Genomic DNA, 27,994 nt, shown 5'->3' with positions numbered 1-27,994 from the left:
CAGTATTTACAGGATTTGCTCAAAATATATTAAGCAGCAGTCAGGACAATCCAACGGATCTAATAGTATTTCTATCAAACCATGATTAGTACATTTTAGAAACGTCAATAAATGAAAATAGACTTTAATGTATATAAGAGAAGAAAAACTCCATTTAAATGTAAACGTTTCCATAAGACAGTATTACAGGAATTTTGGACCTTATACAATTCCTATGTAAAAATTCCCACATAAAACAAAAAGTCTCACCTACTACTTATACTTCATGTGTTTCTTTGAAGAAACAGTAACTTAGACATTGAAAAAAAATGAATATTTGGGAAATTCACCTATTGTGTATTATACCATTAGAAACAGATGCTAAAAAAAGACATTTTACAATGGCAGAAAACATACACTGAGATTCCACACCAGTCTTTATTTATATTTTGGGGCCTTCATTAAACAAATCTTGTAATTCCCTCTTTCAAATTACATTTTATTCTCTTAATGGTGTGGTATAACCCCCATTGCACAAAAACAAGTATGATTAATACACTAGAAATACTTTAAAAGAGAAACCCAAGACAGTTTTATTAATCAATTCAGACCCATGATTGTCTCAAAAATCGAATCTACTGATTTTCTGGTGGTGTCATTTTAGAAGATTTCATAACCAAATTAAGTATCTAGTCAACTTATGTGTGTTAGCATTCACATCCCAAATCATGGAAGCCCTATTTCAGAAAATCTTACCACTAAGGTAAACATACTTCATTACATGTCAGTGAAATGATGATTTCTCTAAATTATCCATAAAACCCGAAAAACCCAAATATCTAATTATAACACTGATGTATCTACTAATAATCACATATATCATGACTGTGTTTTAAAAAATATCTACAGATTTAAATAAGAAGCTTGCATATTATGGCAGAGTAAATAAAACTGTCAAATACTATTTTTGGCTCTAGTCATTTGTCTTGCCCAAAAATGTGCATATCATAGCCAACAGAACTTTTCTGTAGAATTTTATTTTGAAAATATTATTTCACCTGAAGATTGATCTAAAAAACATTTTAAGATATGAAAATGTTATACAACTTATCTATTACAAATTAATCTGATAATTCTGCAATTAGGTACATTGTGTTAGCTCACCTACATAAAAAATATTGCACATTTTCATTTTGTCTCCACGTGACTGATGTCTAAACTATATAGAATTCCAAACTATTTAAAAGTTATTCTGTGAAATATCAACTTTATAAATATCAGAACTAAATGCACTGTAAAACAACCATTTTGGTAAACATGCATTTATTCACAGTTGATTTATTTCCTCTAGATAAATGCATAACTGCTCAAAATTTAAGAACCTATGTAGAGGTACAAGAGCACACTTACAAATCTATTTCTACCTTCATTTTGAAGAAACACTGATCTTGGCAAAAATCTGGCTTATTTTAAAATGAACTATTGCTGGTAAGAAGGCATTACTTTAAAACTTTTCCGTGACCTGAACTTGTTCTTTTCCTTTTTAAACTAAAATGTAAAAGCGTTTGTTTTCAGAGATGTATCTATTGTGGCATAAGTGAATAATCACATAAAAACAGACCCTGAAAGCAGTTGAGCATTTAAATGCCTGCAGAGCCTCATTTTACTTGTAAGTTATGACTGCCTTAAATAGCTAGACCACTCACTGATCATAATTGTAAGAAAGTGACAAAACCAAATCATTTTAAGGTCATGAAATTGACACAAACCTGCATAATACAGCATTCCTCCACTGAGCTGAGGTCATATTACACTTTAAAAATATAAATAAATATACTGAATTGTGAGTCTTATTTCTGTCATACCCCAGTGTTTAAAATACGCTTCTAAAACAGAAGTGGATAACTGCAGAATACAGTTCCAGACTTGACTATTAGTGTCAAACACAATTGTTCCTTATAAATAACTCTAATGATGCACTGGCTTGATTGATTCCAGCAATTTCATTGTACAGAAGAAGTAAACCATACTTTATACACAGAAAATATATTACTTGAAAATCCTCAAAATAGGAAGAAAAGTTTAGAAAGCTTTCAAATGTTTCCAAATGAAAAGTAAAGATCTATTTTTGGCCCTCTTCTACACCCTTAAAGTTGGAATTTGACAAAAATCCATGGGTACAATTTACAAACTTTGACAAACTACTAAGTTAAAACCATTTTCTTTGGGGAAGATGAGAGGAAGTACCTTTAAAACCTGTTATACAAAATTCCAGCTGCCTTTTTATAAAAGTACGTTCCTTAGATTAAAATCATAAAATTAAGGTGCAAGAGGTTAACAAAAATGAACTGAAGAGCTTTATTGACATCACAGTACATTCAAGAATAATTTTAAGAACATTACAGCTGAAAGAGAATGGCATGTTTATAGTCTTATTAAGCACTATTTTTTTTTGAAAAAAATGTAATACAAAGAAATCCTATTAAGTAACTTGGAGCAGCATTTGGAAAAAGTACACCTATTTACAGATTAAAAAAAAAAAAAAAAAAGATTCTGGTTTCACCTACACAGCCACAATGTGCCTCTATAATGAGACAAGCCCTTAAAACTCATGGAATTTTTTAAACATCATGGCATTCTTGCCACATCATTCCTCAGCGTTTACGACGGGGAGGGGTTGTTGATCTGAAAAAAAAAAGGGAAAAGACAAATTTAAAAATAAAAATGTATTTTAAACTAAAGAATCTGCAATTTTTAAATAAATATTATTATATAGGATTTCTAAAATTACTTAAGACTATGATCATTTATCAAGTACCAAACTGAGTTTATTAAAGAGAGAGAGAGAAAGGACACTTTCAACTTTGAATAAATTCAGTCAAATTTTTTTTTAAAAATCAGACAAAATACTTTAAAAAGTATACTACCTTGATCGGGACTTAGACTTGTGTTTGCGGCTTGCCTTCTTACCAGACCTTTGAGATTTCTCCATGGATCGCGATCGACTATGTTTAGGCTTCTTAGCCTTCTTTTCTTTGCTACTTCCTGGAGATTCAGAACTGCTCCTTCCACTAGAATCAGAGCCTGAATGTTTTTTGCTATCTTTGGTAGTACTTTTCTTACTATCCTGTCTAGAATCATGTCTGATAATTTTAACAGATATAGAACCACTCCTAGAGAATGTTCTTTCACTTTCTCGTTTCCTTTTTAACCTATCATCCTGACTACTGAACTTAAAATCTTTTTCTTCCCTTTTTTGTTTCTCTTTTCTTTTATCCTGTTCTCGTTCCCTTTCTTTGTCTTTCTTTTTCCTATCTTTATCTATACTTCGGCTCCTCTCCTTTTTTCTCTCTTGTTCTTTAGCCTCACCTTTATGCTTATGACTGCTCCCACTAAGATTTCCACGTTGATCATCAATTTTACGCCTATCTCGACTCCTACTGCGACTGGACCGATTGGTTCGCCTATCCCTTGAGCGACTTCTACTTCTACGTCTCTCTCGAGAAGGACTCCGATTTCTTCGTCTTTCCCTTTCAATGCTATTTCTATTAGATCTCCTCCTATCTCTAATCTTTACTCTAGCCCTATTGCTCTCTATTTTTATTCTGCGTGAGTAACTTCTACTTCTACTCCGTCTAGCTTTAATTGTTGGAGATCTACTCCTACTATGTCTTTTTTTCCTTTTAGGAGAAGAAGATCGAGAAGAAGTGCGACTACTACCTGAGCTAGAACTATATGAAGAGCTAGAGACAGTACTACTAGTACTACTAGTTCTGCTATTGCTACTGGAACTACCACTACTAGAACTTCCTGATCTACTCCTTCCTTGTTTCTCTTTCTCTTTATGCTCTTTTTTTGGTTCTAAAACTGACGTAGTTTCATTTGGAGTTCTTTTCTTTTCATTAACCACATCACCATCTGCTTCTCTTGCTTCTAGTAGTGATAAACTATTTTGCTCTTTATGGATAAATTCATTCATCTCTTTTGTAACCCTTTCTGTTTGCTGCTTTTCTTCTGAAACAGAAAAAGACAAAAATACTATGAAAAGTCAATTGTATAATGAAAATAACTCCCAAACTACCGAATTTCAAACTATCAGATAATAACAGAACAGCATTGTTCAACAGAAATAGGATACAAGCCATAAGCAATTCAAAATTATCTAGTGACTACTTTAAAAAAATAAAAGGAGATGAACTTAATTTCAATAGTTTATTAACCCAATATATCAAAAATATTACACCATTTCAACATGTAATAAATTTAAAAGCATACTAAGATATTCTGCTATGGGGGGGGGCACAGAAAATCTTTCAAATCTACTGTGTATTTTATACCTATGGCATATTTCAATTTAGGGTCAGCTACATTTCAAATGCTCAATACACCAACTAGAGTACCAAAGTGTAAAGGTACATTTGAAGCAATGAGAAAAGATTTCTCTTTTGTCCAATAAGGCAACTTAAATAAGTTAGGTAATTTATAAGGAATTTTCAACTGCTAACTCAATAATTACCTTTCCAATTGTCCAAGTATGACTTTTTCAAAAACTTCAAACTATTCCTGCAGTATTCCTAGTATTATATAGACTATAAAAAACTAGTCATATGTAGTATTTTGCATTTAAAAATTTCTATAAAAAGCCCTCTATTAAAAAAAAGCCCTCTATTTTCAAAATATTACTAGCTGCATGTTAAATATCCTAGCTACAAGTTATTTTTCAATAGTTTTACCAATAGATTTCTGCCATCTCAAAAGCTTTCTTTTTCATTTTTGAGAACTTTAGAAAGAAATAAAAATACCCTAAATAGCTTAACTTACAGCTACTGAAATTAGTATCTTACAAAATTAGACAAAGTTTACCTTTTATAAACTACATATTTTGAATACTAATTTTGAGACTCCAAATAAGCCAAAACCTTGGTTTCGGTTGTATCACATAATGTCTATATTCTATCGTTAATTCTATCCTTGTTATTGTTAGGTTGGTTAAAAAATAAAAATACAAATAAAACTGGACAAAAATTAAGAGAATCTAAAAGGTATACCTTCCATCTGTTTATCATGTAACAGCTGCTGTTCTTTTTCTTTTCTCCAAAAAGCTTCCTGTTTTTGCCGGATTCGGTGCCGTAATTCCTCATCATCAGTGTCAGATGACTCAGAGCCTCTGTCACTCCTCTCATCTTCACTGTCTCCCGATCCATAACCACCCAGTCCACCTGTGTGTATAAAGCGCAGTCTATCATATAGAAAAATTATTCTATACACTAAAAAAATTTTAAGGTCTGAGAAGAAAGCTAATTTCTTTTTTCATTGCCTTATCTTGGAAGGATATGCTTATTCGGGGTGGGGAGAAGTATAAATTCTAATTCTTAAGGAGTTCATAAGCCCTCCTGAAAATTAATAGAATCTCATTCTTCCTGGAATATTTCATATATTTCTCACCATGAAGGAATGGTGTAAGGTATAATGGTATAAAGAAAGGATAATGGTTTTGTTTTACTGTCCATACTAATCAACAAAACCATTTAACAGGGCAATAACAAAGCCTCACTAGAACCAGTCAATTCAACTACCAATGATCCTAAAAATACTTCTAAAATTAATCCTTTCATTGTTCAAAGCTCAAAAATCCCAGGTAATACAATTCTCAAAGGTACAGAAATGGTATAGTGCTAAAACTACTCCCCACCCTGAAGTGACCTAAATAGTAATCATAACAAAATCACATGGGCATTTGGTTCTACCCATTTCTGTTGATCCCCACAAAGATTAATTTGAAATGATGCGGAAAAGGCACATTCAAGCTTTTATATACTTGAGAATATATCATGCAAAGAGCAAATTATGAACACATCACTACTATTATACTATGATAAAATAAACTCCTTTCCTCTATGTTAAAACTCAACTTGCTACAACACAATCTAAATAAAGGTGCTTAAAAGCATTAGTGGATAGGTTCTTCCCTAAAGCATGGATGCAATAATTTTGAAGGTGAGCTTAAATATTATCACAGCTTAATTATGAACTATTACAACTTGCCCCAATAAACTATGAATTAGTCACATTTATAATCCCTCTGTGAATGCTTTAGTAAAAAAAAGATAGACAAACCTTTGAGAGACTGATATAACCCTAAGACCTAGATTTTATAAACTGAATAGGAATAGTACAGTTTCAAAACAGAACATGTAGAGAGACAAGGTAAGTGTGATTTTCCCTTTAAGGCCCTCTCACAAATAAGGAAAACACTTACCGAGTCCAGTGAGGGAAGCCAGTGCACTGGACTGTGCCAGCTGTTTTGCAGGAGCTTTGTATCACATCAACAACAGGAACAACATGTTAACACAAATAGCCACGATTTCATAGTCATGAGAGTCTATGGTATTGTTAAATCTACTACTATTGCTGCTTTTTGGGGAGAGAAGAAACATTAAAAACATAACATTCACTTTAAACCAGTAGCATGTCTGGCCTTGAAATTTTAATTCTGAAGTGAGCTGAAATTGGTTTATAACGAAGAAAAATGTTGACCAGTACACATCAGTATTTTATTTTTGAGGTTATGGCCCATAATTTAAAATCTGCTTTTGATATATTTTCTAAGTGTTACTAAAAATATGGGAGGTGGGGATGGGTAAATTTCTTGCTTCTGTAAGAACTACAAGTGGTAAATTGTGAAAACTAAAGGTTCATAATCCATTAATGAAACTAAACTGTATTAGAAGTTATACACCAATACCACAATATCTATAAAAAAAAAACTCTGAAATAAATTGAACATCAAGAATTTTTCCACTACGCTTTTTATGGAACAATAGCATAACTGCTCATTTGTGCTCAGGCAAGTTGGGTAAAAGAAAAATATTTGTATACTTGTATAGTTTTAATATGGTATCTACAAATCTAACCTTTCCCAGAGAGTTAAAACATGCAAGAAGAAATATTCAAGTATCTGCTAGAATTCAGCAAGGACAACAAAAAAAAAAGTCCAAAAGAGCCACCAAAACCAAAATACTCCCAGAAAAACAAAACTAAGAACACCCACAATATACCTTTCGTTGCTTTCCGGTGTGCATCTTTGGCTACATAATAAATTTCTTCATCTGTGACATCCAGTAGAATTTCGGTCAGAAGCATTTTTGTCAGCAACATCTATGAAAGGGTATTTTATGTGTTTATAAAAAATTAATAGCCAAAGCCATTTTATAAACATTTTTTTAAAGATTTATTTATTAATGAGAGAGAGAGAGAGAGAGAGAGAGAGAGGCAGAGGCAGAGGCAGAGGCAGAAGCAGGCTCCATGCAGGAAGCCCAACGTGGGACTCTATTCCCAGGTCTCCAGGATCACGCCCTGAGCCAAAGGCAGACCACTAAACCGCTGAGCCACCCAGGCGTCCCGGAAAGCAAGTATCTTGAAAATTATTCTAAAATACAAAAACTGGGGCAACCTGGGTGGCTCAGTCAGTTAAGCACCTGACTCCTGATTTCAGCTCAGGTCATGATCTCAGGGTTGTGAGATGGAGCCCCATGTTGGGCTTCATGCTGGGTGTGGACCCCTCTCTCCCTCTGCACCCCCACCTTCCCCTCTCCAAAAAATAAACAATAAAAAACCAAAAATTTAAAAATCCTATACATGGTAAGAAATTTAACATTCTACCATTTGATACTCTTTCTCTTCTTCAGTCATCTCTGGTTCACTCTGCTCTTCTTGAGGAACTGGAGATGGACTTCTGGTGACTTTTCCACTACTAGCAGCTTCAACATTTTCAGTGTCTTCATCTTCCTCATCACTATCCTAAAAAAAAGTAATAGTATGGGTAGCCCAACTTCAGGCTTATAATATAAAATCATTCTCTTACACATTTTTTTAAAACCCCAAATTAAAAAGTCTATGAAACAAATATATAAAAATGAAATTTCTAAATTATATTTTGGATATAATTTAGAAGTTATAGTATGTAACTTAAGTTAGTAGTATAAAGTTGTTACCTGAGAGGAAATGTAAGATTATGAGATAGCTTATAAGAATCAATTATTTTAATTACTTTCCAACTTTTTTTCCTTAGTCAATTTTGACTTTATTTTACCAGTAAGTAACTAGGAATATATCACGCCAAGACTGATTTAATATCGATTATATATGATGGTACTGAAATGAGTGGCTTGTAAAACTTTGGATAAATGGACCACATTCATGTTATTCAGTATAACCTTAACTATAAATTTAAGCTATTTACCTAAAATCATGTGACTTAAAATTCTGTAGTTTCTAGATCTTAGCTGGCTCTGAAACTTAGTGAAATTTGCCCCTTTTCACTGTAAAACGGACAGGTAAGAAATGAGGTCTACTTCAGATAGGGAATGCCAGCAGTCTGTTTCTAGCTATCAGTTTTCAGTACCCAAATAGCACACCTTAAAAAGAGAACTCTTCTTTAGGCAAACTGTCCTACAGTTACCCTTAAAAATCCTAAGTAAAAGGTGATCATTGTAATACTCCAACAAGAAAATACAGATTTGTTTCTCAAGGTGAGATCTATCTAGCATCCCACAGAATAATTCCTCTCTGAAAAGCTGAAAAGAACATTTTCAAATTGAACTCCAATGAAAAAAAAAAAAAAAAAAAAGAACATTTTATAAGCTTACTGCTCCTTTCCTCCTTATTCACCCTCAATAACAACATACACAATCATAATTCTCAAAATACTTACTAAAAGTAATCTCAAGAACATTATACTAATACTTTTCTATAGGCTCCATTAGTTTTTTCTTTCAATAATTTTCACACATAAATGACACAGACTTCCATGTTAAGTGATTCTAATACTCACAAATTTACTTCTCTGAGGTAAACGAGGGCCATCTCCTCCTTCAGCATCTTCTGTGGCCTTCTTTTCTTTTTTGGACAACTGTGAACGTTGTTGCTCCATTCTTTCTTTCTCCAACTTCTTTTGCTTTTCACGTTCCATTTTTTCAAGACCTTCTCGAATCCAAGCTGGAAGAGTCCTGCGTTTTACTGCATCTGTTTCACATGGAAAAAAGTACCTGTAAGCTAGTTAAGTAAAAATCATAAATGCAGGAGTTCCTTATTCTTGAATTTCTACAAACTTTGTGAGTAAATTAAAGAATTCTGAGTAAATAAAGTGCTTATAACTATCATTCTCTACTAAGACAGTGGTAAAGCAACCCATTAGCCATTATGCTTCTCTTTAAGATCATTTTTAATGATAGCAGTGAATATTGTGTTAATGCTTATAATGAGCCAGGCAATATGAAAGCACATTAAATTATCTTGCTTAATTCTAAAAAAAATAATAAAAAAAATAAAAAAATCACTATTATTCCATCTCTTTTTCAAATAAGAAAACTGACACTCAAAAAGATTAAGTGATGTGCTCAAAATTAAAAAGACAGTAGCAGAGATGTGGGCTAATTCCAAGCCAAACTTACACTACATTGCTTCTTAAAATATGAAAATAGAACAGAGTCAAACAAAAGTATAAGTCTATTTTCACAATGAGAATTCATCTGAACAAATATGATTCCATAAGTTAAAAAAGAAATTAGAATCTTCCTAAAATATCTACTTTGTAATAAAAAGTTAAGACTTAAACGTTCTGGTCTATTAAGTGTTTGATTTGGATTTCTAGATATAAAGTAGTGTAAGTTTGTAACTTGTCATTAGACCTAAATTAGTTGTAATAAAATGATGAAAATTTAAATCTTCTGCCAAAATATTTCTGGAAAGTGAAATAATAAAAGGAAAATTAATCTGACATTAGTGTGTCAGATGAACTGGGAATGGAAAGAGACCAGAGACAGAGAACAACTAAGAAGTTTTTAAAGGGGAAACTTCATATACTGGCATAATGTATCAAACTGTCAACAATGAAAAAAATATCAAGATGCTATGGCCATAGGGCGCCTAGTCGCTCATTTGATTAAGCGAATGCCTTTAGCTCAGGTATTGATCCCAGGCTTCTGGGATGGAGCTCTGCACTGGGTTCCCTGCTCAGCCAAGAGCCTGCTTCTCCATCTTCCTCTGCCCCTCTCCACTGCTCGTGCTCTCTCAATCTCTCTCAAAAAATTAGTAAAATCTTTAAAAGCATAAATAAGACCAAAAAAAAAAAATGCTATGGCCATGATAAATTTAAAATTCATAACAAAATCTGGAGTTTAAGGTAACAATTTATCTTAAAATTATTCAGAATTTTTTATCTTTTAGACCATTATCTTTTTTTAATTTTAAAGGTTATGCCTATAAAATCATAGGGTTTTAAACTATCAATTCCTAACATATCAAAAGTATAACAAACTTAAGAAAACAAAACATTCTCTTTACATGATTAAGAAATCATGTCAATTGTGGTTCACTAAACTTAAATAGCTACCAATTTGTGGAGGCTCCTGCTTCACAGGAAGTGCAATAGGTGATCGCTGCCGATCCCTGAATGATGATGGCCTTTCTCTTCGATTCTGGGGAGGTGCTGGAGGTCCTGGAGGTCCTGGTTGCCAATAAGGAGGATGAAATCCACCTTGCGGTGGACCAAAAGCAGCCCCATGCTGAAAGAGTATTGCAGTTTATTTTTCTTCACATTAATACAATATACTCTCTGGGACACACGTGTGTTATGAACTGGGACAGTAGAAATCCATGTGTGCAGCAAATCCAAGAATTCCATGGTTCTAATATCCACCGATATTTCTGTAGCCCCAAGACCTAGGCTTACTTTTTCTTAAGAAAGGTAAAGATTTTCTACCTATGTAAATGCAAAGAGCCATCTAAAATTCAGCTAATACACTATTTTCAAGAAGTATAGAAAAGGATATATGTATGCCCTTTTTCATTCTGAATCCATTTATAAACTAATCCTTCCACTACCAAGAAATCAAATGTGAATTTTTCTGGAACTAGAAAATACAGGAAAAAAAATTTTTTAATCAATTCCAACTTATTTCTTATGGGAACTTAAACTGTTTCTATAATCTAGCAAGAAGTATCTATTTTAACAAAATAAAGCTTACTATCATTAAATATTTTTTGCAATTTTGTGATTTTCAGAGGCTTTTCTAAGCCCATTGCCAACGGAGCTGTCTTGTTAACATAGGGATCTATCAAGATAATAGGGTGTAAGTAGAAGCTCCTACTACTACATTTCTTCAAAACCAAACCAAACAGTCATATCTGTATACCAAGTATGAGTATACCACAATTATGTGAATATGTATGAATAAAGATTATTCTCAAGGTGAATATTTACATTTATGTCCATTATTAATCTAGTTAGTGAAACAACATACGGATTTTTTTCAAAATTTTAAATTATACTAGCTCAGTTTATAAGGTAACAACTGCCATCAGTTATTTCAAAATGACGCCTAGTACCATAATTTAAGGGTGGACCCTTGGCAGAGTAGTTAGAGAAAATAAAGCCCCACATAATAATACTATTCCCCATAGAGTTCTATGTCCCTAGAAATGAATTAGATGCTACAAAGGAAATTATGTACAATTCCATTAACATGTCATGTCAGAATGGAAAAAAAAATATGACATCACTAGAAAAAGTCATAATTCTACATAGCAGAAGGAACTGCATTTAGGAAGATGATCTGTTCTTCATGTATTTTATTCATGTCTTATCCATAATCTATTATTGACAAATAATGTATTCAACTACTGCACATTTTCTAAACTTTATTCAACATTTAAATATACCATTTTGAAATTATTAGAAAACAAAACATCATATAGCTATTGAACTTACACATTTTTCATTTTATCCAAATCTTTCCTAATGATCCTTTATATCATTCTCCTAAGCAAATCAAAAACCAGAAAATAAGCATCTAATGATTTTAATACTCAAAAATTGGTAACTTTTCTGAGACATAATATTATGTGTTTATCTGTACAAGACTGAAAAGTGAAACACAGATCTTAGGTACTCTTGATGAGACACTTCCAAAGAATGGATTACGTGCACATCTACAATATTAAAGCAACAAAATATCTTTCACCTGATAGTCAAACTGGTTCACTGGCCCCACTGCAAAATTATCGGGTGGTCCACCAAAGTTGTGATTGTTCTGGTTAAATATATGCCTGTTGTCAGGGGCAAATTCCCCACTGTCCTGACTGTTGCTGTCTTCGGAAGGAGGAACAATGTCCATTGGGCCTGGTGTTGGTGGCATCCATGGCTGATCTGGAGGGGGGTGTGGGGGCTGCTGATGCATTCCCCATTCTATTTAGGATTTAGGCATAAAAACATTCAACAGGGGGTTATAACAAAATCAACACAAATTTTTAAGATCTCAAGAAAGATTTTTCAGCAAAGAAACAGATTTAAAAATTTATGACTTCTTGGTCAAATTCCTCTAGTATATCTTTAAAATAAGCAATTAATTAAACTAATAAATAATTCAAATGAGCTAACTCCACTCTAATTCATATCCTAAACATACGGAAATCAAATGCCTCATATTGTTTTTTTTAATAAACGTAACAGAATCCAAAGCAATTTTTTTGTTCAATTTTTCTATTTCTGTTCAGTAACAATACCATAAAAAATAACACCTTGAGATTTTATATATAATTTCTTTCTCGCATGAACACATTTATCCTCACAACATCCCTGTGAGGTAGGGAGAAATCAGGTATTATTTTTGCCAATTTCAGGAGGGGAAACTGAGGCACACAGAGGTTAAATCACTTGCCCAGGTCACAAAGAAAGCCAGTAGAATAAATTGGGGAGTGGGAATGCCAGGGTGAATCATTTATGAACTTGAACTTGGGAACCAAAACATTTTCAAACCTGGGGAAATTTGGGGTAGCTTCGAGGAAACTAGAAATAAACTACCTCACAGTATCAAAGATTAGAATACTCATTATTCTTTTAAAAGTGAGGTTAGAGTATTACCTCGTAAGTTTTCCACTCTTACATTGAGGAACAGTAAGTGTCAATAGGGAAAGGGAGATAAAAACTTCACCATCAGCATACTCAAATGTAAGATTCCTCTATAAATATTTTAAAGTGACTATTAAAAAGTTAAAAATAGCATCACAAGACATGGAAAACTGAACTAGCATCAAGAAATCTAAATCATACTGTGAAGTAAAAAAGCAAACAAACAAACAAAAAAATAAAACATAAAAACTTATGGAAGATCTTCACTATCTGAAAAAAACAGGAAGAAAAAGATGGGTGGATGGTAGGGGCAGAAAATATTTGACAGACTAATTTGTCACATAGTGACACAGTATTTCTTTAATTAGAGGCTAGACATGTTTTGCTCTGCCAGTGCTGCTTCTGAAAAGGCCAGAGGTTGCAACAGAGAGACATAGAATGCTCTCTTCCCTAGATGCCAAGTGAGGTTTCCAGTGTTCCCAGCCCCTGTCAGCCTAGGAATGAAGAACCGAGAAAAGAATCAAACTGAGTGCCACAATGCTAGCAGACTGAGTACAGAATAAATTTAACCATAAAATTTCAAGGTCAAATCTAAATGAAACTGCCTATTCTTTAAGGAGCATTAATTTCAAGAAGTCATAAAACTAAGCAAATTAAAGTTTCATTTAATCCACATTTTATTTTTAAAATAGTCCTAAAATCTGGATAACATGAAATAACAAACCTGGTTGCCACATTCTGTTAAAGTTTGAATCCCCTTGGAAATTCCCATGATTGTTTGGACCAGATTCCATTGTAGACATGTCCTGTCCATTTGGCATCATTCCTGGTGGCTGTTCTACCATACTCTGCTGCCCTGAGGCTTCTCTTTGGGCAATCCAAGCTTGAGCCAACGCAGCCCAGTCAATCTGGCCTGTAATTTACCATAGCAGAATTTAACAGTCAGAATTTAAGAGCTAAAAGAATAGTGCCTCAACGTAAAACAATCATCTCAGCTATGCCTTACTAGAGATTTTAAATATTACAGAATATTATGGCTGAAAGGATGCTTAGAAAATAACCCATATTCGGGCTACATAATAATGTAACCATAAAACTTTCAGAAAACACTCTTAACTGATTTCTGACACTAACTCAAAAGAAATTTACCCCCTGTATCTTAGTTTACTATAAAAACCAATGATCAGGGGCACCTAGGTGGCTCAGTCAGTTGGGCGTCTGCCTTCAGCTCAGGTCACGATCCCAGGGTCCTGGGATCCAGCCGCACCTTTTGGGGGGGGGGGGGAGTGTCCCTACACAGCAGGGAGCCTGCTTCTCCCTCTCTTCCCTGCTCATCTATCTCTCGCTATTTCTGTCTCTCTCCTTCTCTCTCAAATAAATAAATAAATTCTTTTAAAAAAATGATCAAACTCAATTCTTCTTCCAACAGGTCCTATTTAGGCCTATACTGGAGCCTCAGACTTCAGAGGAGTATAGTTACCTATTCCTATTCCTCCTCACAGTCACCCTTCTTTACATATAGCTCCCTTCTCTAGTCAAATACATCTCCCTTAACAATTTCCTAGTCATTCTTTACTCAAAATGTATTCCCTTGCTACATTAAAGGTCCTCTTCCTTCTCCAATATATATACATAATATTTTAAGATCTTATATTTTTAATAAAGAAGACAAAATAGAATACAATGTTTTTTTAACATCTCAATAAAGATCAAATAAGTATTCTCATATATTTTGGTGGAAACAGACTGGCATAACCCAGGTGGAGCTGAACCTGGGCAACGTGTATCTGATATATCTAAAACTTTTCACATGTGCAACATTGATGTAACAAACCTAGTTCTTGGATGTTTTTTTCCCCTCAGCAAATAAATGGACAAGTACAATGCAAAAACATGTATACAAAATTATGGTTATTATTTCAAAAAGTAAAAAGCTACACCCAATCATCCAAAAGTGATGTATTAAACTATAGTCCTGTAACAGAATGCTATGTAGCTATTAAGAATAGAAATAGTATCAGATTAACCCAATAAAAGGGCAGTGGAAGGGGTCACGTTAATGAAATAAAATTATGGTGAATAACTGTTAAAACTAAGTAATACATGGGGGCTCCCTATATTCTTCTCTATATCCATACATGATCAAAATACTCCATAATAATAAGAAATTTTTAAATACTATCTATAACATACCATCAGTCGACTATGAGTTACATAGAATTGTAAGACCTGGCATTAACAACAGAAGTATGCTTTTACTTAAGCAACACATTTAAGGAAGAGTTTCCCCTTTCTTGTGAAAAGCAAGAACTAAATCAGTCTTAAAATGAAAAATATTTGTGAATCCTTTTACTCTTTGGGGAAGTCCCCTAAAGAGAAATCCATTCCCTAATATGTACGCTATGTAATAGTATTTCCAATAAACCAATTCCACTTCCCTTAATCCCATGGCCTATCTCCTACTCATCTCTATCTCTCCTTCCCCAACTTCCAATTCAATTTGTTTCCTTACTTGGATCCTGCTGGTGCTGGAATGACTGCATCCACTGTTGCTGGTTCAAGGGCCATTGCTGCCAAGGCTGTCCTCCTTGATCCCACATGCTGACTTTTAAAATAGATCTGATTTTCTACCTTTAACAAAATAAATAGTTTAAAATGAGGATGAGAGTTCTTTAATTTTAAAAGCTCACACATCAAAATTATAGGATGATACATTTATGTGATCAGAGCTCTAAAATTCTGGTCAACAGGTTGCCAGAGGCAACTGGAATTTTTAGGTTGGCAAGCAAGAGTATAAAATCTCATGTTAATGATGGTATCAGAACTTGATGGCAAGCATAACTTTAATCAATTTAGCTCAAAAAGATGGAAAAAAATCTATTTTTTTCCAATACAGATCTCTGGAAATGGAGTTATTTTAAAGATTATAGGGAAAAAAGTGATTTTAATCTCTCCCCAACCAAGACTCACTAAAAAGGGTAACGAAACAGCTCTAGCTGATGAAGGAAAACTCTTCCTTATAAATAATTACAGCTAATGAATGCAGAAGTAGAATAGACTTAGAAAATCACCATATTACCAAACCTAATGAAACAACTGATTCAGGAAATCTTAAAAGTTGATAGGAAATCACAAAATCAAAGGGTGCTGAACCCTACAAGGAGCCTCCCTCAAGAGGTACAGCATTATGCCCCCAGAATCACTATGAATATTTTCGCCAAAAGTGTTTAACTGAATCCACTGGAGTTTTTTTTAATATTTTTTATTTTATTTATTCATGAGAGATACAGAGAAAGAGAGGCACAGACATAGGCAGAGGGAGAAGCAGGCTCCATGCAGATAGCCCAATATGGGACTCAATCCCGGGACTCCAGGATCACGTCCTGAGCCGAAGGCACACGCTTAACCACTGAGTCACCCAGGTGTCCCCATTTGAGCTTTTGGATCTCACTTTCAGGATAAAGAAGTTGCAAGGAACAAAAGAATGACATAAACAGTATCAAAAGAAACAATCCGACAAATCCAGAAGGTGAGATAGCCTACAAGACCAAGTTTCTTAAAATGTAAATAGCATGGAAAACAGAAGGAGAGAGAATATATGTTAGTAACTATTAAATCTAGCTGATGGGTATGAGGAAGGGGTTTCATCACATAGTCTACTGTTCTCTAAACTACTTTGAAAACTTTCATATTAAAAAGTTTAGAATTCAAAAATAAATAAAATAAAATAAAAAGTTTAGAATTCATACAAATCTAGTATTTGTGCTTTACCCAATACTGATATACAACCAATGACATACATGGTAAGTAGGGTATGTTTCTTTATTTTTGTACCCTAAGGCAGAGAGCAGGGATTAAATAAATTTTTACTGGAACACCTGGGTGGCTCAGCAGTGAGCATCTGCCTTTGGCTCAGGGTGTGATCCCAGAGTACCGGGATCGAGTCCTACATCAGGCTCCCTGCATGCAGCCTGCTTCTCACTCTGCCTGTGTCTCTGCCTCTCTCATGAATTAAATAAACAAAATCTTAAATAAATAGATGTTTATTAAATGAATCTTTTTAGACTGACCCTTTCCTCTATTCTAAAAAACAAGACAAAAGCAAGCCTTATCATTGCAGGATCACAAAAAATACGTCAGATTAATAAGCAGTAAGAAACACCCACTAAAATAGGACAACTGACTGTTACAATTCAGTCTCTTAAGAGTATGCAGCTCTAGTCCTTGCAGCATTCATAGAATGTTAGAGTTCTATCAAAGGCAGATTCTGACCTTTCAACTGAAGAACACCGTAAATTAGGAAAGATGCATTCCTTTGTTACCTTGACTTACTTATAGTCAAGTGCACTTGACTTCTAGTTACACTAATAGTCTATTATAATGACTTCACTGGACTTTGGCAAAATAAAAACTTAATAGCACCACACCTGAGACCAACAACAGACTGGGTATCAGTTGCAAGCTACATATGCTTCTTTTTCTAATCTCTCTTCAGATTTTCTTTCTTCTTTCCTTTTTCCCCTCTCCTCTTTTGCAACTCTACCTTTAAACACTTTAAAAGCTATACAACTTACTAGAACTCTTTACAACTTTAATGAAGAGATAACAATAAATAAAATGGAAACACCCAGAAGAAATACCAACTGCTATTTTGACTGACCTCAGAGGTTCACCTTCTGTTTAAAATTTAGGTTGATTCAGACTACAGCTTGGAAGCATAGCAGCAAGATTACTTATGCCCTGGGGGGGGGGGGGGAGAAAAAGAGTATATGTTTACTCTTAGATTATGAAGTTATTAAAATTAATAAAAATAAAGTCTAGAGTTGCAACATAAAAGTGCGATCATCTCCAAATTAATTTGGAGCTTTTTCTTCTATTTAACTTTATAATGAGAAACTATTTACCATTATAAAGTTAAGGGAAATAGATACATTACAAATGAGAAAACTTTTTAACATTTTTTTCCTCTCAAAATATCTATTTACTGAAATAATTAATACAAAATAATAATTTATGTACTGTCATATATGCTGAGAAACAAACATTTGAAAAGATCTCATCCACCTGGTATTAACTTAAATGGCACAAAGAAGTAATACAATGCATTAATTTAGATTTTTCTATAGAATACTAAGTTTAAAAATTAACACCAGTAAGGTGAAAAGTTTGTCCCTCAAACGTTTGCATTTTATTCCCATTAAATCAACAGCTTTTAAAAGTAGATAGAAGTTGTCTATTTGTGAATAGACAAATCTATTCACCTTTTTATCTTCCAGCTTCTCGCACACAGCAGTCGTTAAATACCAACTGAAAAAATGGAACGGTCTCTGGCTCCATTTACTTTTAAAGGTTAATGATAAAAAAATTTTGTATTTATGAGAACCAAAAAGCTAGTGGAAGCATGGTTTGCTGTATTTCCAAAGCTCTAATGGTATATCAGAACTCAATGCATAGATTTTTCTGTCATAGGTTATAAACTCATACAGCATAGGCATTATAACTAGCTATATATACAGTGCTTACTAGAGTTGCAAACAGATGTGCACTCACTCGCTACCATCATTTCCAATACACATATTTACTTCTCTAAAAATAACTCTAAATGAAGTTGCTTTTACCTATTCATGTTTACTGGTTATAATGAACAACTTTTTCTATTCTCCTTTTTAGTTTTCTGAACATCACTTGTAACTTGACCTTCAGAGCACAAGCTCTGTCTGGTTCATCATGCTACCTAAACCATTCACTAGCTGTCTGAACATGGGCAAATTATTCTCTTAGTTATCTCATCTATAAAACGGAAGATATGTGTCTACCTCATAGAGCTCTTGTGAGGATTAAATGAGAAACACATGAAAACTCAGCAGAAGAGCCTTCAAAAAGGTAGAGTTTAATTCACCATAAAGATGGTCTCAGTATCACTTTAGATAGCACTCCTCAAGTTTACAACTGGGCTGGGAGCATGGGGGACTGTAGAGTTGGTAATCAAGCCATGCCAATTCTACTCAACTCGTTTTTCTTCTTTAAAAGCAATCTGAGACTTAACCAGATTTCATTTCGTATTTTGGAAAAAATCTCTGCCTGTCCCTACCTCTCACAATATCATAAATTGAAGCTTTTATTACTTAAAAAAAGAAGAAACTTCAGAAGTTTCCTTATGCACAAAAAATTTTTATTTGCATATTTTCAGGAGTTTAATTTGTATTACTTGTAGCCATTTTTGTTTGTTGACCAGTCACTTCTACTTTTACTATGTTTTTCAATGCTTCTTGCCCCAAGCTTTTATGGAAGCTACTATTCATATACAGTGTTTAATACACTTAGGCTGAGAAAAATACAAGAAGAGAGGTGAGGTGAAATTGTGAGAAGCAGAACAGAAAAAAAATACAACAAAGAAGGCAACAGTAGAAGTCAAGGAAGTAAGAAGTTAGGTATTTAATAGAACGCTTCAATTCAGTCTGCAGTTGAAAAACTTGACTTGTCTACAGAAGATGTGTGTTAAATGAGGAAATAGGTAAAATACCAAATGGCTAGTCTTTTTGGGAAACAATTTAGCATTACAGTATTTTCTCAACATTGTAAATGCACATTTCTCTGACCCAGCAATTCCACATAAGAACTTTAAACCGAGTATACTCCCCATGTTCCTCAAAAACCTGAAGCATGTTTATAACATGGAACATCTGCTTTTAGGGTCACTCAGAGGCAGAGATAAAAGTGAACCATACGGTGAATTGTTATTCAGCCACTAAAATGAGTAAGATAAGACTTTTATATGCTGACATATATTGATATATAAATTGCCTTAAGAAGTAAAAAAATAAATAACTTATGATACAGCATGAATAATTCTGCCACTTGAGGGTTTTTTTCTTATTAAGGATGCAATTTAGTGGTGCGTGAATGGCGCAGTTAAGTGTCCGACTTTTGGTTTTGCCTCAGTTTGTGATCTCAGGGTCATGAGACAGCCCCACATCAGGCTTCACGCTCAGTGCAGAGTCTGCTTAAGGTTCTCTCTCCATCTGCCCCTCCCCACCACACACACACAAGACACACACACTATCTCTCTCTCAAATAAACCTTTTTTTTTTTTTTTTAATGAATGCAATTTGGCATAGAAAATTCCCACATTACAAAAACTCTTAAAAACTAGTGAGCTCTGGGAAGCAAAAAGAGACCAGGAAATGTTGATTATTTTGTATTTTTCTCTTCTTTGAATTATTTTACCATAAGTGTATATATTTAAGATTTTATTTGAGAGAGAGAGAGCACCAGCAAACAGGGGGAAGAGCAGAGGGGGAGAGACAAGCAGAGTCTGCACTAAGCACTGAGCCTAATGTGGGTGGGGCTCAATCCCACAACCCTTGAGACCTATGACCTGAGCTGAAACCCAAGAGTTGGATGCTTAACGGACTAAACCACGAGTGTGTATTTTTTAAAAGTAAATCTACAGATTTTTAAAAGTCAAAGCAGCAGCTGATCAGCATAGCCCATAGTGGCTGATACAGATAATAAACAACATACAATGTAACTATGAGACTTTGGTTAAATTACCTAACCTCTGTCTCATTTTCTTATGAAGGATTTAGAGTAAATTTCTATAATCTAGTTAAAAAGGGTTATCTCTGGTCATGAGAATAAAATGTAGAGATATGCTGAATTTTGTAAAGGGATAGATTTTAAGAAAAGACTTAGTATAGTATACTCAGATATTTAATATAAACTTTTATGTATGTTTCAGCATCTATCACAATGCTTGATAAAGGGCTTCATTAATTATTTCCTGATGAAAGAAAAGGACTGATTACAAGTGATTTGAAAGCAAGGATTTAGAAACCCCACACTTTCTTCTTCACCATATAATCTTTTTTACTAATAAACATAGCAACTGCAAAATCTGGAAAACAAGACTATGAAGTCACATACGACAATAATAAAAAAATTTATCTTGTGGGCAGCCCCAGTGGCACAGGGGTTTAGCGCCTCCTGCGCCCGGGGCATGATCCTGGGGACCCGGGATCGGGTCCCGCTTCGGGTCCCGCGTCGGGCTCCCTGCGTGGGGCCCGCTTCTCCCTCTGCCTGTGTCTCTGGCTCTCTTTCTCTCTGTCTCTATGAATAAATAAAATCTTTTTTTTTAAAGATTTTAAAGAGAGAGAGGCAGAGACACAGGCAGAGGAAGAAGCAGACATCATACAGAGAGCCTGACGCGGAGTCGATCCAGGGTCTCCAGGATCACGCCCTGGGCTGCAGGTGGCGCTAAACCGCTGCGCCACCTGGGCTGCCCTAAATAAAATCTTAAAAAAAAAAAAAATTAATCTTCTAATTCCAGTATTTTTCAATGAAATAACATAGCACTGTATCATTAAAAACAACATTTACACATTGGTTTAATAATAACTTAGAAAATATTGCTAACTGTTAAAGATGAGTGATAAGTACATTATGGTTCGTTACATTCTACTTTTGCACTGTTTGAAAATTTCCATAATGGTAAGTTAAAGATGATTCAGTGTACAGTTACAGAGACTTACATTAAATTCTTTTTTTTTTCTTTCCTCAAACAAGATCTTCTTGAGGACAATCTTATAATTATTTGGATTCTCCATGGTGCTTTGCCCATATTGAGTGGTAAAATATTTTATTCTTCACTGAAATTTATTATCAAGTAAATACACTAGTATTCAATGAAGAAAATAACATCCTAATACTGCTACTCTGATTTTATAGCATCAAAAGTCAATTCCAATTTATCTGTCCTTCCTTCAGTCTTAATATTAAAGATCCTTAGGCACAACTTCTCAAGTTAGGGAAATTTGATTACAGATTAGCCAGGCTGCAAGCCCTTTCCTTTATGGGATTAAATTAACTGCCATCTCCTTGGAAACAATTGGGATTTAGGAAAAACAAAAGGACAGATAACCATGGTCTGGTTCAGATCATCCAAGTTATCACATATGGCTAGAAAAATCTAGCTCATGACAATGATCACTGTTATGGAACGAACTGTGTCCTCTTAGAGAGATACGTTTAAGTCCTATCCACACTCCCATAAACTTTGAGTGTGACCTTATCTGAAAATAGCGTCTCTGCATATGTATTTTCAAGATGTGAGGTCATACTGGATTAATGTAGGTCCTAATCTAATAATTGGTGTTTTTATTAGAGAGACAGACCCACATAGGGAGAACACCATTATGATTGGAGTGATGTGTCTACGGCTAAGGAAAACCAAGAATTGCTGGGAACCACCAGAAGCTAGGAAGAGACAAGAAACGATCTTCACCTAAAACAAGGGTGGGGAGCTGGGAGTGGAGCAAGCAAGTATGGCCCTGCAAAAACCTTTATTTTAGACCACTAGCCCAGAGAACTGTGAAGAATAAATTTCTGTTGTTTTAGGCCCTCAGTTTACGGTAATTTGTTACAGTATCCCTAAGAAATTAATACAACCAGAAATGATCATCATTTATCTATTTCTTAAATGACTATATTAGAACATTTATTGCTCTGAGGTTCTTAAATTTACTTATTTAAATGACAATCATTAATATTTGCAAAAGTCCTCTCATAGACTAACAGAGATGAGTGAGGATGAAAATGCAGTGTTTGTTTTTTTTTTTCAGTGTTTGTTTTAAAGCACTTAAACATCAATTGCAAAATCAGAGACAAAGAAACACATCTATCCTTTAATGCATATGGTGAAACGTTTCTCACAACACACACAAAGTTTAGAAACCACAAAATTCAACAGTCCTCTTTTCTGCCATTTCAGGCCTACAACACCAGGTGACTGACCTCAAAGCCAAAAAGAATTCATTTGTTCAATTCAGGTTAGGTGGAAATGGCCCCAATAGAGACTAACCTTGTAATCATTTAAAATGCAGTAAAACTTTTGCTACTTGATGGGACATATGTTCTAGTACATATTGAAATACTTTGCAGCTTGCAGATCAAAAGAGGCACTCAAAAATATTGGAAAATTGGATAGTTTGGTAATAAATACAAAAAAAGTGATAATTGAAAAATAAATGTAAAGAGAGAGAGCAAGTCTAAAGGAAATGACATCCCAGGAGCAGAAAGCATACATATCTTGGTTCTAATACCACTCCCCAATAAAGAGAATCAGAACCCTTAGAGAAATAACTGATTCTTCAGAGTGAGGAAAAAACATACAGTATGATCCTGGAGCATCTTGTAGTGCCAAGAAGAAAACCGCTAAAAAAAATTTCTTTCAATAAAAAAATTTTAAAATTTAAAGGATGGGGGCATGTCACAGTAGACAACTGAAAGAGCTCCCAATGTCCAAAGCTGTTAAAATTTGAGCAACAAAATAAGGTTAACACTGCATTACAACACAAATTAGGACATAAATATCTAAATACTGATGTAAATAAATGATTAAGTAAATTGGCAGGGACAAATTTTCCATGCAGAAGAATTCCAAATAAATTGTGTAGATACTCCACCCTAAAGGGAAAACATAACCCTCTAATCCTCAAATGTAAACTGTGCAAAAGGACTTCCTTCCAGTGAGTACAGTATGGAAAAGAGGAGGTGAATAGGAAAGAGTAACTAGAGTGTAGAAACTTGACAAACGCTACTTTAAGCAGGTGATCAAGGTCAATATCAATGTGATAAATCACATTCATATTACATACCCTTGATAGGATGTCCTGAAAAAAGCACTGCTCCTCTGCGATCTTCCTCTCAAAAACTCCTAATGCCAGTCTTACTATGAGAAAAACATCAAATTCCAGTAGGAGGGCAACCCCCAACATATCTGACTAGTGATCCTAAAAACTGTCAAGGTCACTATTATTTTGCTAGGGCTGTCATAACAAAGTACCACACACTATGTAGCTTAAAGAACAGGAATTTATTTCCCATACTTCTGGAGGCTAGAAGTCCAAGATCAAAATATCAGAAGGGTTGGTTTCATTTGAAGGCCCCATCTCTTTGGCGTATAGTCCGCTGTTTTATATGATCTCTACTTATAAAGACACGAGTCATGAGAGATTAAAACCTACTCTAATGACTTCATTCTAGTTCTTTAAAGACCCTATCTCAACATACGGCTACTTTTGAGGTACTGACTTCAACACATTTTTTCTTTTGTTTGTTTTTTTGGAGTTCAATTTGCCAACATATAGCATAACACCCAGTGCTCATCCCGCCAAGGGAGGTGGATGGGGGGTTGGGGTAACTGGGTGATGGGCACTGAGGGGGGCACTTGGCGGGATGAACACATTCATTTTGGAGGGACACAATTCAGCCTGAAACACTCATCAAAAACTAAGAAAGCCTGAAAACTGTCTCAACCAAAAGAAAGCTAAGGACACATGACAACTAAACATCATATAGTATTCTAAATGGAAGCCTGGGACAGAAAAAACACATTAAGTTAAAACTCAGGAAATATGAATAAAGACTTCAGTTGTTAATAATGTGTCAATATTAGTTCATTAGTTGTAACAAATGTATCACACTGACCTATGTTAATAATAAAGAAACTGTGTGTAAGGCAGGGATGTTTATATGGGAACTCTGTACCATCTGCTCAATTTTTCTGTAGATCAAAAACTTTATTTTTTTTTGTTTTTTTCAAAAACTTCTTAAAAAATACAGTGTTAATAATTTTTTTAAAAATACAGTCTCGTGAACATCTTCCAATAACCAGTTTACCGTTACTATCCCTATAGCCCCACGACAGTCCCACGGGTGAATCTTTAGCGTTCAAGTTTTGTTTTTTACTTTTGCTTGGCTGCACTTGTCACAAATTCCAAGTTAATTCTGCTCTTCTATGAATTAACCACCAACAATCAAAATCCGTCGCGTGCCCCATCAAGTTCAGATAATAACATTCACCACAAGATAACACAACTGAAGTATTGGATACTCCTCTTTCCCTTGTGAAGCTTAACACATAATGCCCATCGCTGGATAAAAAAACAGCAAAAATTCCAACTAGGGAGCCTAATTGTAGTTAACCGGAGCGTTTGCCCTTGGCTGCGCCTGCGTAGTCAGAACTCAACAGCGCAAAAGGTCCAGGTCCGGGCCCCCGCCTCCTCCGCCCCCCAGCACCCCCTGCCCATAACGGGGGGGGGGGGGGGTTCCCACTGCGCACGCGCAGTGCTTAACGGCCGGTCAGGAGCCCAACAATTAGTCCCTTCTCATCCGAGAGAAAACTCCCATAGTTAGAGAAAGGGGTCATGAGCAATCTCTCTAATAACCACGTTTCCTTTTCACTAAGAGCACGGCTCTGACTCACCAAGTCGGGCGGACACCGCCGCTTTAAGGAGATGAGGTTCCAGCGGTCGCGCCAAGAAGCGTACGCAGCCTACGTGTTTAAGTTATGCTACCTTCGCCACAGAAACTAAGAAGGCTGTAATGGCCTGCCAAGTCCCCACGCGTAATTGTTCTCCACCACTTACCCACTCTGGTTCCGGAACACCGTTGTCGCCACCGTTCCGGTAATACCTCTCCAAACCTTTCGATGCTTCTACTTCTTCACGAACAAGACAAGATGGCGCCCGATTGGTTGCACCCGGAAGTGAATAATAATAACATCCGCTTGTCATCTGAAGCCATATTGCCCCCCATCCTGGTCTTTGAGCACGTGACTATTCCCCCATTTACTTGCCTCGATGCCATCTTTGTTTTGGGCAAAACCGCCGGGACTAAGTAGTCCCCATCATGCAAGTGTCTGAACATTCCTGTAGGACACCTCTTAATCGAATCATGCTGAAACCCATTTTCAGTTTTACAATGGTCAGAAGGCCAGGAGCTTAAGCGGTCAGTACAGAACGCCCTCAAATTTATTTATTTATTTATTTATTTATTTATTTATTTATTTATTTATTTATTTATTTATTTATTTATTATTTTTTACTTCAGCAACGTGAGCCTCCTTCATAGGGGAAGTTAAGTTCCCCGCCAGGAGCATTTTCGCTTCGGAAAAGGGGGCTGAAGTCGCGGCGCTACTTTCAGACTACGGAGGGGCGTCAGGGTCAAACCTAACCAACTCGGGCGAGTTGCTACGTAAAGCCCACAGCGGCGCGTTTCTGGTCGGGACTCGTGGAGCGCTGGGGTGTCAGGGAGCGTTGCTGACGGGCTCCGCCTCGGGGAGACCGGACGGGAGCGACTGCCGTAGACCTTCCCTGGACCCGCGGCGATTGCTCTTTGTTAACCTCGGGACATCGCGCCCCCTCCTGGCGACATTTACTCGGCTCTACGTCACCCGGTTAGTCCCGACATGTCGTTCTTTACCCGTGACCCTTGGGCGGGGGGAGTGGGGAAATCCGTTTCTGTCCTTTTGCCTCCTTTCTCTCGCCTGCAAGATGGCCTCCCTGATTGCTGCGGTTGCACCGCGTTTTTAATTTTTTTAATATGAACGACTTTTAAGGTCTCGAAAGGATCTGTTTCCGGGCCAGGAGCTACAAGTCATACAAGAAAACAAGATCATCACGGAGATACAGTGTATATTTCTCAACGAAATCTTGGAAAGTGCCTTCCTGGAGAGGAACGTGAAACTTTTGCGGAACTCAAGAGTAAACAGGGTTATTTCACTGGGGAAGTGTGGAGGGGGAAAAAAAAGGCAAATTACAGCAGAATAAAATGAAGTGCATCTAGATAGATATGGATGTGAGGATATAGACGCCACTTGCATGAAATTCCGTCTTCCTTAATAAAACCCTTGAAACCGAGATAGCCCTGGATGAGCATGAGAAGAAAGTCCTAGCTGAAAAGACGTGCCGGTCCTCAAACCCAAGTGGCCTTTGCAATAAAAATTTATCTTGGGAGAGACTCTTAGAGATCACACACCTGGCAACACCATGATGGGAGTGCATGAATATTATTACTACGGGAAGCAAAAAAAGACTCATTCTTTTAGCCCTTTTCCCTAATTTTCACTTAGCACAGAAAAAGACTACCCAAGTAGTCTAATAGATTTTTAAAACCAAAATTGTGGGGGAAAAAAAAGACATATACCACATTTTATCAAGTGGTTCTCTCTGATTTTGCTCTGTGACTTTGTCTTCCAGATTTTTTTGCACAGGGCGTGATTTTCAAATTTGTTTCTCTGAGAAATTATTTTTTTGTTTTTATTATTTAAAAAAAAAAGATTTTTTTCATGAGACACAGAGAGAAAGAGAGAGGCAGAGACACAGGCAGAGGCTCCATGCAGGGAGCCTGATGTGGGACCCGATCCGGGGTCTCCAGGGTCATGCCCTGGGCTGAAGGCAGTGCTGAACCGCTGAGCCACCCGGGCTGCCCAGAAATTCTTTTTTTAAATGATTGAGAGAGAGAGAGTGTGTGTGTGTGTGCATGTGCATGAGTGGGGGAGGGGCTGAGGGCAAGAGAGAATCTCAAGCAGACTCCCCAGTGAGCACAGAGCTCTACTAGGGGCACCACCCCAGGACCCCAAGATCATCTGAGCTAAAGTCAGACACTGAAGGCCCCCAGGGCCCCTCTGAGAAACATTCTAATCAGAAAAAGTGCTCTGCGAAACCTGATTCCCCTACTGAAACTATCACACTTTCCTACATCCTATAATCATGTTGTAATTGCCTGTTTCCCTAGTTAAAGAAATTTTCTGGTACTGTTACCCTGCCCCCATCTTTGCTCTCCAACCAGTTAGCATACTGCTTATCATAGAAGTTTTTTTTTTTAATTTTATATTAGGAAGAGGGAGCACAAGCAGGGGGGACTGGCAGGGGGAGAGGGAGAAGCAGACTCCTGGGCAGGAATCATGGTGTGAGCAGATGGCAGATGATTAACAGACCCAGGTGCCCCCATATAAGAATTTTTCCATTTGTCAAAGGGCTGAATATTGAACAATCCCAATCATTTTGGAGACCCATTGTCAAGTGGAGATAATTATTAAATACCTCATGGTTTGTTCCTGGTGCCAACTCAAGACACTTAAGCAATCCCTCGTTAACAAGTTGGGAAATGAATTTTATAGTCCCACTTTCCCTTGCCTCACCACTGTCATCTAGGATTGCTGGGTAATGCTAGGATCTGAAGGAAACATCACACACATATACGTATTGCAACACCACAAACTTTCAGAATGTTTCTGTATTAAAATGTCTGTTTGAATAGCAA

General features: G+C 35.8%; 1 protein-coding gene and 1 long non-coding RNA gene across 13 annotated transcripts in view; one reads left to right on the top strand and one right to left on the bottom strand.

Annotated features, from left to right (window-relative positions):
- Positions 1-25,451, bottom strand: part of PNISR (PNN interacting serine and arginine rich protein) — a 26,650-nt gene extending 1,199 nt beyond the window's left edge. Inside the window, exons 1-14 of one of the 11 annotated variants that reach the window (XR_012033816.1) lie at positions 25,318-25,449; positions 17,550-17,629; positions 15,402-15,520; positions 13,614-13,802; positions 12,003-12,226; positions 10,373-10,544; positions 8,813-9,003; positions 7,642-7,779; positions 7,038-7,137; positions 6,239-6,292; positions 5,028-5,198; positions 2,907-3,993; positions 2,547-2,664; positions 1,749-1,792 (exon numbers count right to left, since the gene is read on the bottom strand). Coding sequence is in view for 6 of the 11 variants with exons in the window: in XM_072831976.1 (XP_072688077.1) it covers positions 2,634-2,664; positions 2,907-3,993; positions 5,028-5,198; positions 6,239-6,292; positions 7,038-7,137; positions 7,642-7,779; positions 8,813-9,003; positions 10,373-10,544; positions 12,003-12,226; positions 13,614-13,802; positions 15,402-15,489 (2,445 nt within the window). In the remaining 5 variants the exon portion in view is untranslated. Of the gene's footprint in view, positions 1-5; positions 2,665-2,906; positions 3,994-5,027; positions 5,199-6,238; positions 6,293-7,037; positions 7,138-7,641; positions 7,780-8,812; positions 9,004-10,372; positions 10,545-11,662; positions 13,384-13,613; positions 13,803-15,401; positions 15,521-17,549; positions 17,630-25,154 lie in introns of those variants that run through there. The other 10 variants (XR_012033814.1, XR_012033815.1, XM_072831976.1 and 7 more) reach the window with 10 other exon arrangements.
- Positions 25,035-27,994, top strand: LOC140636604 (uncharacterized). Of its 2 annotated transcripts, none has more exons than XR_012033823.1 (3): positions 25,035-25,678; positions 25,790-26,126; positions 26,289-27,994. It is a non-coding gene; the product is annotated as an uncharacterized lncRNA (long non-coding RNA). The 2 variants fall into 2 exon arrangements; XR_012033822.1 differs by having other exon boundaries at positions 25,781-26,126.

The sequence above is a fragment of the Canis lupus genome, chromosome 7 (genome assembly GCF_048164855.1).
Source record: "Canis lupus baileyi chromosome 7, mCanLup2.hap1, whole genome shotgun sequence".
Lineage (NCBI taxonomy): Eukaryota > Metazoa > Chordata > Mammalia > Carnivora > Canidae > Canis > Canis lupus.
This window is presented reverse-complemented; position numbering and strand designations above follow the sequence as displayed.